The sequence below is a fragment of the Limulus polyphemus genome, unplaced genomic scaffold (assembly GCF_000517525.1).
Source record: "Limulus polyphemus unplaced genomic scaffold, Limulus_polyphemus-2.1.2 Scaffold3758, whole genome shotgun sequence".
NCBI lineage: Eukaryota > Metazoa > Arthropoda > Merostomata > Xiphosura > Limulidae > Limulus > Limulus polyphemus.
Genome location: NW_013669368.1, coordinates 83567 through 96949, shown reverse-complemented (window position 1 = coordinate 96949; position 13383 = coordinate 83567). Strand labels below are relative to the sequence as shown.

The 13383-nt window shown below is 38.4% G+C and overlaps 1 protein-coding gene across 1 annotated transcript in view; it reads right to left on the bottom strand.

The window, feature by feature from the left end:
• The window catches only part of LOC106469986 (tubby-related protein 4-like), a gene marked incomplete at its 3' end in the record, with an annotated part of 52717 nt that overhangs the window by 16957 nt on the left and 22377 nt on the right, over window positions 1-13383 (bottom strand). Inside the window, exon 2 of the mRNA XM_013930505.2 lies at window positions 9228-9701. Within this exon, the coding sequence (XP_013785959.2) occupies window positions 9228-9488 (261 nt within the window). The remainder of the gene's footprint in view (window positions 1-9227; window positions 9702-13383) is intronic.

The window sequence follows — 13383 nt, the reverse complement described above, 5'->3', positions numbered from 1 at the left end:
ATGTATTGTATAAGGTTGTATTCTGAGCAGAATATCATCCATTTCACTGATAGGACAAGATTTGTTCCCATGGGAAAGTTAACGACTAGCTTGGATGAATTTGTAAGAAAGTTAGAAAGCCAGGAAAATTTTGAGAGGTAAGTGAACTTGTCTACTTTTTTGCTTGTTATTAGTCTATATTCTTTGGTGCATTATTTCATTTCCCTGGAGGAAGGAAAGGAATGGGAACAGGTGAAAAGGGAGGAAGATAGGAAAAACAAAGTGTAAGACCTTCTGATAGAACCTGTAGCACCATGTCAGCTGCAAAGGGAACCAATAGATCTGCAAATTGAGACAAATGTGCCTTTACTGTTCCTGAGCCCAGAAGATAGTCACTGATGAAACTGTTGGCACTGAAGCCTACCTACAGAGGAAGAACATATGAAAGAAGCAGAACAGGGAGCAAAAAGGAGTCCAGAAGGTGGTAGAGAGCAACTGGCAGAGAAAAGACAGGACATTTGTGCAGTCAAGAAAAAAGTTTGGTGCATGGCCTCAGCCCATGACTACAAAGAATCAGGTACCCCACCAGAAACTCACTTGTAAAGGAAAGGTTCCAGATATAGGAGGGAAGTAAACATACTTGGGCAAGAAGGACATCCCTTCCCAACAAATCCAAGCAACAGAAGAATCAAGTGAGAGTGGACAATGCCAAGGAAGAACCCAACAATATAGAAAAAGGAAAGAAATGAGTGTCTGCCAAAAAAACCCTCAGGGCAATGGTGGATTGCTTCCAAAAGGAGATTGATGTAGGATATATAATGTATAAGGGTAGCAAGGCAAAGGTGAGAAAACTGAGCTTGAGAAAGGCTAACAGAAGACAATGGATCAGATTCCCAAACCTTAAGAAGAGACTCCATAGTTTAGGAGTCCATGAAAAGAGCTTCAGCTCAATTGTAAGCCAAGGCATAAGTGCAACTAGTTGAAGAGGACAAGGCATACTGGACCAGAGTGAAGTTGATACAAAAACATTTTTCAGCATGGACTTGGATATCAGGGGAAGGAGGAAAAACATAATACAAAGAATGGAACTAAAGAATAATAACAAATAAGAGAGAGTGTAAAAGGTAACATACCTGAGATAAATAATCACAAAATGATGCAGAATGTCGAGGTAGATCCAGGTCTACACTGTAAAAAGTGTTTGCCAATATAGAGGGAGAGAAAAACTGTCTAAAATCCACATCCTCACAGACATGAATCAGAGGAGGAGAGAAGTCTGTGACAAGGCCCAGGTTACAGGCAAGACTCCACTATCCATTGCACAATAGCCTTCATGTTCCTTGACAAAAAAGCATCCAACACCATTGTAGTAATCTGTCTAGAGTGAACAAAGTCCAGATGTTCAACACTAGACAGCATGAAAATGACTGTCTCTGTATAATTCATGTTGTGGAAAATAAAAGTCACAAAGTCTTCAGAGGCAGAGTTGTTAGAAAAAAAAAAATTCCAAAACAGTTGGTTTGGTAGATACTTCAACTAAACATTGATATTGAGAATCTCATTGAAGTAAAAAAGGCATACCTTAAAACCCGAGTGCTAAATCAAGAAGTGATGAGTATAGTTGTCACACTGCTATTGGTGGAGGTTTTTTGCATTATCATTTGCATGTAACAAAGAGCAATAAGATGTGGAAACACCTGAGATTAGGTGGGTGTCTCAGTTTAGCACAAAAGAAAACCCAATTGAAAAGATCAAATCATTATAAAATCCACCTTCATGAAAAGATAGATAGAATAACAAAAATCTGTATTGTTTTTGTATTGTCTGTTGTTGACCACAAGGCTGCACAATTGAATATCTGTGCCTTGCCTGTAATTGGTAGCATCATAAGCCTTCAGACTTATCACTAAGTGACTTAGCAGCAAAATAAAAATATATACATAATAACAAAACATACAAACAAAAAAAAGCATAAGGAAATAAGTTTTGCTTGAAAGTATGCATGTTCATATTAAAAAATATTTAAGCTTAATACAGACTATATTTTAGGCCAGTAAATCAGCTTTTGATGAGAAAGACTTCCAGAGCTACAAGAAAAAATATTGTGTTTTATGTAATATGGAATTTAGCTTGAAAGCCATTGGATTTTCAATTAAGATATACGTGTAAGTTTATGTACTTGTCAAGTAGTATTCAGATAATCAACCATAACAATCCATTATAATCAGAAACAGAAGGACTACAGATATAATGAACAGCTTATTTACTTACGAATAACAAACTTGTTTATATCTGGATGTTTTGAAATACAATCTTTCTGATAAACCAGAAGAAGAAGTCATAAAAGCAATAACCCAGGCCTGGATTGATGGGATCATATGCCATACTCCATCCAAGGTCCAGAACTCATCTGGTCTGGATTTACGAACAGTCATCTTAGCTCCCCAACCAAGTGGGCAGGAAGATTTCCACTTACCCTGTGGAATTATGGAGAGGATGAGGAACACTGTCCCACCAAGGACCTAAGATGGGACCGTGTCTCGTTCAGATTTACGAGGAGATAGTGGACCCCCTTCATGAACAACCTAAGACCTGACAATGTTTGTAAGAAGATCCAAGCACACCCCCACTGGATAGCTAAGCATCACATCTGAACCGATATTACGAGTAGGCTCCCATGTAGGTTTGTCCTGCTCCTAACAATATCTGGGAAAAACTTCCAGGCACCCAGGTAGGAGGGTCCCCAACCATGCCCTCTTTTTCCAAGAGCAGAGAAAACTCAACACTCCAAAGGAAAATCCTCTGTCCACCGTCCCAGCGACTGGAAACTGGGTGTGGTAAGGACTTCCTAGCTCCACTAGTAGAAGTAAGGGGGGGGGACATGTATAGTGGGGAGTCCCAAGAAACAGGTCTCCGGATACAGTGCAACAGGTGAACCATGTTCCCTAAGTTTTTAAAAGCAAACCAATCTTGATTGATACATCTTGAAGATCAGCAGGGACTGGCAAAATCCCTTTTAGCTTTACTGATGATAGTCCATGAGTAGTGGTCTATCAAACAGTATTTGGATATAATATCACCATCTAGAATTGCATCCAGATGGTCTTATGGAACACTTCATCTCGACAGAGCCTATTGCAAAGAAAGGTTGCTAGTGTGGAATTTAAAATACAAGCATACCTGACTGGACAACACTCACCCCTGAGTGGGATACAAAAAAAATAAAGAGGGGTCCTAGAAGAAAACAACAACAACGATAACTTAAGTCAGGTAAGAAAGTTACTCACCTCCTTGTTAAAATCTAGCAGAGGTAGTCAACACAGCCACAGGGGGAAGATGAAATCCTACCAAAGAGGAAACTGACAGATCATGAAGGTAATGAGATATGAAAGTATCAGGAAAAGTCTAAATACCAGTCCGCAAGATGTCTTCTAGAGAACAGTTCAGCCAGGCAGCCAATGACATTGACAAATGTCGAATCTGGTGAGAGGTGATGTGTAGTATATTGCGATTGTGAACAGATAAGCCCGAATAGGCTATATGAATCAACTTCAGAAGCCACCTGGTTAAAGTAATGGGTGATAATTTCCTGAACACTGCAGGATCCCAATGAATAAAAAGCCAGTTCCTAGGGCCCCTGAAATGGTTCCATATGAGCCACATAACATCTAAGATCCCTGACGGGATATAACAAACGATCTGAGTCTGATTGACAGTAAAGATGAAAAATGGAAGGTAAATGGAAAGGAGAAAAAGATTTGTTACCTTCTCTGGCAGCGATAGTTTTTGGGAGAAATGATCGGTCTGTATAGAGCAAAACATAGGTGGAATGATATAGAGTCCGCTGAACATGAATGGCAATTAAACCAGAAAGGTGGCATCCAGAAGCATCTATTGCCAGGGCTTGTGGATGAGGAACAGAACACCACAACAACTGTAGATGAGCATTCCAATGGGATGCAAAAGCATCGATCATTGGTGATCCAAACTGAGAACAAATCAGTTGAAAGACCTCCTGATATAATATCCCTTCGGTTGGAAAAATTCAATGGGGCTGAGAAAGATGATCGGCAATCAGATTCACGACTCCTGGTACATGACAGGCTAAAAAATGGATGTTGTGGGAATGAGCCTAATAAAGAAGATACACAGTCCGAAAACAAGATCCCTAGAACGAATACCTCCCTGATGAGAAAGATGTGAGACCACCATGGAGTTGTCCAAATGAATCATGACGATCCTCCCAAGCAAGAGAGGAAGACTTTGAATCATCTCTCGATGTACTGCAAGAAGTTTCAGAATATTGATATGCAGGGTAAATTCGTAGTCTGTCCAAATACCCTGGAATTCCTGTCCCTGAAGAAAAGCACCCCATCTGTAAAGAGAAGGATTTCCTATTGAGGAGGCGGTATCCGAACCCAAATGAGTGTTGAAAAACAACCCTAGATTGACCAGGTATTGAGTTGGTAAGAGAATGGATATTTCCAACCTGATAATGAAGCCTGCCCTTCTGGCTGTGAAAAGGAGAATCTGGGTATTTTGTTTGGCAATGTGGTGGGTTGGTGCTAAAAAAAATCCAATCATCATATAATGATGTATGCACAGACCCAGAGAATGGAGATGCAGAGCAAAGGCCCGTACTACTCAGCATAAGACATAAGGTGCTGAAGCAAGTCCAAAAGGGAGAGCTCAGAACTGTAACACCTGTTCCACATGCACAAAACATAAAAATTGATGAAAAGACTCTGCTACGGAAATGTGAAGATAGGCAACTGCAACATCAAACGACCTGGTGTGAAGTGCCATTGAAGTTGAAGAAGAGATTCCATAGTGAAACGAGGAGGCTGAAGGAAATGATTGAGTGTAGATAGATCGATGATAGGATGCAATCTCCAGTTTTCTTGGGCACCAGAAATAAATGAGAATAGAATCCTGGATGAATGGGAACGACCTTCTCGATGGCTCATTTGATGAACAGCTCCTGAATGACTCAGGAACGAAGGTCTGCAGATCTGAGGTCTGAAGGAGGAGAAAAAAATGACTGGATGGGAGGACAGAGGAGAGGGAGAAGTAAACTTAATTTTGAACCCTATATCCAACATTCTGAGAACCCAAGGACTGATGGTGAAGGAATGCCAAATGTAGTGAAAGAGATGTAACAGTCCTCCCACAGGATTTGGGGAAAACAGGTAGTCACCGACACTGCTGGTGCCATCACGATTTGTCCAAAGATACCCGAGGATATGTACAGAAATGATTATGATAACCAATAAGATGTGGAGTTGAATAAGGGAGCCATGAGACACAAACAGTCGATCCTACAGAAGTACCCATTGGAGTAGACAAGAGGCAAGTACCCAATAACATTAAATAAGACTGCAAATGTGGTTCAACAATTTAGGCTACTAAAGATTCTGGAATTCCAGCAAACAAGTAAGGCCAAAGAAAAGGTTTCTCCCATAAATCATGAAGAGCAGTGGAGGGCAAATACCCTCGAATAAGGCATCACAATTCAATAAGTCCCAGCAACAGACCAACCATGAAATCAAGGTGAGGCTTGAAGATGACAAACACATCATAGTAGCAATCAGTAAAGGACCCAGTTCATCCTCAAATAGATATAGAGAGCAGTGATATGCTTCAGACAAAAGATGAAGGGAACAGAAGTAATGTAAAACAGAGGTAAGAATGAAACAAACCTGCAAAAATTGAGACCTGTTAAGAGTGATAACAGGTTCTAACCTGGAACCCCATAGATCCAACTGTTGAGTGTCCAAATATACATTATCCTGAAGATGATAAGACAGGGCACGTTGTTCAGATAAACGAGGGGAAGGCATAGTGACACTTTCACATATTTGTGTTGCAAACCTCCCTGAATCCACAGCAATATCAGGGGAAGGAGGAAGAACTGACGTCGATCAGACAAAAAGGCAGGGGCATACTCAAAAGCAACAGGGTTAATCCCAAAACTTCACAAACTCACATAACTAACTGCAGAAAAGGGGCAGAAGGTGGCTAATTAGATGATCCCTCAGTAGAAGGAGCCCTAGCAAAAGAAGGAGCAGGAAACAGTCTGAATTCTCCCCAGAATATTAAGGTTCATGATGAAAAGCCAAATGAAAACCAACCTGGAGAGACACCCCTAGGCCCCAAAAGGTGAAAGGACAGCTTTCACCAACAGCCGACTGTTGACTACCATCAGATAACAAAGGAGGAATGGACGAGGGCTGGTTAGCCTCCATGCCAGAAACTGTGACACGGGAATTCATCCCCACTTTTTCCCTATAACTGCAGAAGAAAACCAATGAAATCTAAGCAATGGGGAACAAACCAAAAGAAAACCAGACTATTATGAAACTGAACTGATGAAAATCTACACCACAGACGTGACTCTCAATGCACACACACTTTGTCCAGAAAAATGATTATATTGTCTGCATACAGTGCTTATATACAGTACCTGCATAGAGAGCATGTGAGGACTGATGTCAAGTTTTGCAAATTAAATATTGCAGAGGGCAGTCGAGTGGGGTACATAAAGACTGGAGCACGCCAACAAAATGTTAGATGGCAAAGATGGAGATAAGAGAAATAGCTATAAGCTTCAGCAGAGGTATGTATGTTTTGGAATTCTATAAATCTATATTTTTTTCCCCTTTAAAACCTTAATTCCAATTGGTTTAGAGTTGGCACGTATTCTTACACCCAGGTTGTTGGTCCAGTCAGCAACCATATAGGCTAAACATGTTTGATGATGGGGATTCAAAGTCTTGACTTTCAAATTGTGAGCCGAGCAACACCAAAGCATGCCAGGCCCTTAGATATCTGTAGTGATATATATATATATATATATATTTGGGTAATTTTTCTAAATATCCATGCAGGTGTTCTGCATATAGTTATGCCATCCTGGAAATCGTAAAAGTCATTTAATGCTCCCAGCAACAATTTTACTCACCACTCATGATTTTTCTGCAAACTACCATCTTTGACTACCAAAATTAAACAAACAAATTTGAGATTATATTAAAATATGATTTTTCGATTTGTTATAAACATGCCTATGAGACAAGTAGGCAGGGGCAGATGGCCAACTGCTGTGAGCAAGAAAACAGTTGTTTTGCAAGGGGCTAGACAAAAACCTTGTGAGAAGTTTAAAGCTGATGTAAAAGTGACCTCTTCATGGAAGAACTCCTTAAATTAAGCAGGCCAAAGAGGGACAAGAAATTGGTTCAAGGGTGATAGATTTATCATAGGTCACCAATCTTTCACATTCTTGAGAATGACAAAAAAGAAGAGAGTAAAACCCCACAACATTTCTCATTTGGAGAGGTAAGGAGTCTGAAGGGGTAGAAAGGCTACAAGAGAATGGGAAAGAGGGGGTTCATAGTAAGATGTCAGGGTAAAATCCATGAAAAAGCATCTGCATGATCCAATGGTCTTCTACGTAAGGAGTCCACAAGTGTGTGAAAAAAGGAGAGCCAAACAACCAACAGATTGGAGCTGATGGTAGTCACCCCTGAGAACTGCAACAGCCAGCCCTTTGAGAGGGAGTATGTTGGAAAGTAGAGGATGAGAAGCAAATGAGAGGGTGACTATAGGGCTCTTAAGGACAAGAAAGCTGTTTGAATCTCCTAGAAAATCAGGAAACCAAAGTGATCAGAAATGAATGCCTCAAGTCAAGTTTCCCCATGTATAGGAAACTAACCCAAAATCATGTTCTGAAGGAAAGGAAGGTGCAAACAGAGATTCCTGAGATAAGATGAAGGAAGACAAACTCTAGAAATTAAGGCATTCTGACTATGTAAATCTGAGAACTGGGACAATGTGGAAGAAAAAATCAAGGCCAAGATGAGGAATGGGTAAATCAAATTTCCTCAGTGAAAAAAGAAGTTAAAGTGCATGCAGTTAGCAAAGAAAATGAGCAAGTGAGAAATGAATATGATTACATTGAAGGTAAGAGAGAAACAAAGAAGGAGAAAGAGAAGATCTCTATGTTGGAATAAGAGACTCAAGGGGATTGAAGCTTGATAAAGTATGAAGAACCTAGCAGCTGAGATTTAGTATGAAGTTGAGACAAAAAAAGTATTGTTATGAACATGAATATGAGGAGAGGAGACAAAAATGAAGAAAGTCAGAGGAAGGAGGCTCTTGCAACAAGGTAGTGCAAGATTTAGCAAAAACAACAAAGAACAAAGGTTGGACAACCTGATCCTTGTTGGAAAGTGATGAACTAGGATCAAAAGCTGGTGGTAGTATCAGCTGGTCAAAATTGTCAAAAGCAACACCAACTAACCACTTGGTGCATAATTGCAGTTACAACAGGGACAGGCAGGGTGCCCCCAGTAGCAATTATAGAAGAAGATGACTCTTACTGAGGAGTGTCACCTTGGGAAGTGTTAAAAAATTGGATATACTAAAAACTTATTTAGCTTATTTGAATCAAATTTATTTTGTACTTGAGAGCAATCAAAATAGAATAAGGTGAATAGGATTTTAGGTTAAAGTAACAACCTCAATGCAAACATCACATAATTCTGAAGAAAAAGAACAGGTAAATAATGCAGTGCCAAGTAAAAGAATGAGCCTTTACTATACACATTGTGTTCAAGGGGAGTAATTGTACCTGCATCCAAACTATTCTATAATTCTCACATTGGTTTTCTTATATGTATGGCAACTTATAGTGTTTGTTTTGATATTATTGTATAATAGAAATAGGCCATAAACATTCTTCAAAAACTGCTTGCTTCTACACAAAACTGATTGCTATTATCTTGTACCATTGCAAAAAGGTTTTGTGTATGGCTCAAGCCTTTGAACAAAATGGAAACCCCTATACTTATTAAAGTGCACTGCACCAATCTATGATCCAATCAGCATTAGACAGTCATCTTCCAATAGGAGGGTGACACATCCTCTTTACAAGAAATAAGTTTTAGCACAAGTTACTTGTTTTTATACTTAATGTTTCTATCATCTGTAGTGCAAAAAACTGGATTAGTTTACCTAAGGCAAAAAATAGGAAAACTTAATAATGCAAAAATATGTGTAACTAAAAGTAAAAAAGGGAAAAAACATTTTCAAAATTATATTAAGATTTTTCAAATAAATGATTGATGCTACAAAAAATTCAACTAAACAAATAAAATATATTTGTTGTTACAAATTGTAAAGGAACATTGTAATGAGTATAAATTGTGAATATTTTTACAAACAAAAATCATACTATAAATTTAACTTACTTCAGACCTATGACCTCTCAAATTGTAGTTTGTTCGTGATGGTAATTCCATGGTTTTTCGACAATGACAAGTCGTAAAAGTAACCCCAACAACTCCTCTTGTGTTACCTGTGGCTAACCAACCATCTTGATAGTAGTTTACTCTGTTCAACTTCCAGCCATCTTCATCAGGAAGTTCATCAGGTACTTTACCCATCCATGTTAGAGAAAGTACTTTGCAGTCAGCCTTAGTGTTAGTGGAACGTTCAAAGTGGAGGAACATGATCTCCTATAGTTTTATCAAAGCTAACTTGAAGGCTTGAAACAGGAAGCAGTGATGTTAGATATACTGATATATTTAAAACAATCACTAAGTTTGACATAAATACAAAATTTTACATCCACATTTAAAGCCATTTTTCAACTTGCCCTTCCAAAGATTTTCTTTCTTGTTTGCACAATGAGATCTTTCTTCAAAGAAGCTTCTGGCTATCATCTGAAAATAAAGTCAACATGAACACTTAATGCTAGTTACTATTAACCAATTAACATGCTGTTAAAAATCAATGAAAGCAAATAAAATAATTGAATCATTTTTTTCTTTAAATTTGCCAAATGTAAAAATAATGCAATGGCAAAAATGGGGTACTTATTATTTACCTACTTTGTAAACATTCAACAAAGAAAACTATGCAACACAAACCATTGTAGCATCTAAGTAAACAATACAGTTGAAACTTGCTAATATAGTTCATATTGTCTGATCAGTCCCAGCAGTGTTTACAATTTTGTTTATACAAAAAAATAATTATAAAATACTCAACAGACTTAACTACATCCTTACAGGTGCAACAAAACAGTACCTATGTTCAGTATTCTTATTGATAAATCGTTTCTAATTAAACCTTTTTTACTCAGATTGTACACTAATATCATTTGACTCATTTTATATGTATTTCTCATGCATAATTTAATCTAAAAATTATGAATCCATCAGCAAGTACCTGTTGAAGAGCTGAATACAGTAGTTACATTACCTCACTATTCTTTAAAATTCAATAAAAATTTATAGGCACATTTTTATTGCATTTTGGGAAGTAAAGCTTTTAATGTTGATATTGAAATTTTATTTAACTTCACTTACACAACTTACTAAAGCTTCCTCTAAATTGCTGAAGAAGTTTATGTTCTAATTCAAATACTGTTCTTATGTTACAATTCTTCAAGAACAAAGTATCCAATATACCCAATATTAGTTAGTTGTTTGTAACATAAACAAAAGCAATGAAAACAAGTTGAAAGCATAAAGCCAAAATTTATTTGATAGCCCAAATTGTGACTCCTTAATACAATATTGTTTGTACTCAATTTTATTAGATACTGATATAATTGAAATTAATATGTCCACTGTATATTATCTGTAAAATTTTGTATAAAGAAAACTAATTTCTAATGTGTAATATTTTAAAACATTTTAGTATCGTAGTATATGAATATACCATACATTTCTATTTCCTTGTAATATTATATTGTATATTCTGAAATCATTCTTCATTCTACATATTAGTTGGTTTTGTTCTAGCTGCCTTTATTCTTTTTTTATTCTGCTGTGGATGATACCTATTTTACCAACCAAAGTAATAAAATTCCAGTTCTAGCCAAAACTGGAGAGACACTGAAAGTTCAGTTGGTGGGTGACATCTGCCAATTGGAGCTATCTCAGCAGCAGGTGAGACAGCAGATACTGAATAGAAAAGAGTGGACAATGGGGAAGTGATGAGTTTCCAAGAGCTGGAAGATATACTGCTGAGATAGCCAGGAATCACAGAAGAGTTTGGGGTTGACCAGAATCAATGAACAAGCTGCTGAGCTCAATTCATCTTTCTGCTACTCATAAGTGTTGGGGTTTCTTAAGAGTCCCTAGAATGCTGTGGCCACGAAGTTGAGGACATCTCAGTCAGGTGATGATCAGGAAAGATAGTATATTGCCGCAATCATGGTTCCCCATGAGCAATAAAAACAGATCATTCTACAAAAGGCATACAACAAAGATGGATTTAGACTGTTTCCTAAAATGTTTCAGGCAGGTAACTGCCTGGAATGACTAGACTCTAAAACATGCTGTACAAAGCCTAATTGCGAGTTTAAACAGACTAAGCCAAGAATCCATCAAGTAATTGAACGAGCAGCAACTCTGGGATTGCAAGATAGTCATTACTGAGTGCAAAGTGCTTTGCTCATGGAGTGTTGGATCACTTTCAAGTGAACTGCACATACCTTGCCAAGCAGGAAGGTAGACTAAGCTAATGCTTTCGGTTGATGGTACAGAAGAGCCAACAGTAGGCAGTGAATGCTGGTCCAACAGCTCCAGAAAACTAAAGAGGTCCAAGTAGTCAAGTTAAACCAGACACCCTTAAACAAACATACTTTCTCGAAACAAGTATGATGCTTAGCCTAGTTCTCTCGGTGCTGGGGAAATCTTGGTATGTGCATTTCAGAGTACAAGTGCAAAAAAGATTGGTTGATACAAGAGCAGCTAAACACATGTAGATCTCAGACTCATGGTATATCAGCCATTCTGAAACCATCACATGGGTCAGTGAACATGAACTTTGTTCTGGTGAAAGGAGATAAACTAGATGTGAATGGAGAGGTTATGTTCCAACTACGTCTATGAAGTTACACTTTGAAAATGACGATAGTTGATTCCACTTGTGAATGAATGCCACAATTAAAACTTTGAAAGCATCATGAAGAGAAATGAAAGACCGATATCTAGTGTGGCTACTCCTTGGCATGCAGCAAGGTAAATTGTGACAGGCTCAGACATAGGAGCATAGTATGGATACACATAAAATCAGGAACTCATAGGAGCAATTATGAGTGCAAGAAGATGTGTTGTGCCATTATTATCAGCCATCAAGCAGTGGTTCTCAGTCTGTGTTACAGAGTTTTGGGGGGCACAATATTAGAGTACAGATACTCAGCACTGGTGTAAACACTGTACAGTATGTGCCAACTTTAACAGAGAAATTCCAGCAAAAAAGGTATTGGTTTTCCTCTAAAAAGAATAGCATTGAATATCAGTGGTTCACTCCCAGAGATGTAATCAGTTCATCAGTAAATATTTGTGATCATCAATTACTCCATCAACCAATATGTCCACACAATCAGTGGATGATGCACTGGTGGAGAGCTGGATAGCCTGGCTTGGAACACCTAAAGAAATTCACTCAGATCAGGGAGTTAACTTAACCAGCCAACTGTTCTCTGAGTTGTATAAAGTGCTGGGTGTGGGGAAGATGCACACTTCACCTTATCACCCCAATCTGATGGATCAGTGAAATGGTTGATACAGGCTGTCAAAGATACCATGCAATTGAACAGAAATCAACAAGTTGTTCTCAGAATGTGCTCATGTTGAGTCAAAAGGTCTTGCTCCTGTAGATGTGATGTACAGTCTTCCAACCTCAAGAGGCCATCTCACAATACACACACAAACATGAGTGGTTAGGTGGTTAAGGCCTACATTAGTTGCCATGCACGACAGGGCAGGCTGCCATATGATAGAAGAAGTGATGCAAGAAGACAGTGGAGACTAGGTAAGGCTTTGATATGAACCAGTAGCATAAAGGCCTCTTACCTCTGGCTAGACAGGGTCTGATCTGCTCTGACAAGTTGGTCTATTAATGCATGAGTTACAAACATTGAGGGACAACCAGCTGCATCCATACATAATCAGTGAACTTCTGGTGAAATGGCTTGAACAAGAGTTGAAAGAGAAGATAGTTGATTCAGATGAGAATGAAACCACTGTTTTACCCCACTCCAACCATGAAGATGAGGAGAAAAGAGCTGAGAGTACTGACCTGGTTGTTCATGATGAGTCAGATGGGGAAGTGACAAATCTAGAGGCAAGACATAGCTCTTATGGTCCATGAAACCACCTTTCCAATTGATATGGCTGGGATTAACTCCACTCATCACCAGTTAGCACAGTCAGTGATTATACAATCACTGACTGAAAAGAAGTGTCAATCTTTGCTTTCCAAGCCATAAGTGATGTTCACCATACAATGTATATATATTATATTGTGTGATTTTCAAAACTAGGTACAATGCTTAGTGCATCACTAGTTTGCCTGACTGGAGATAAAAGCTAATAGTTCAAAAACTCA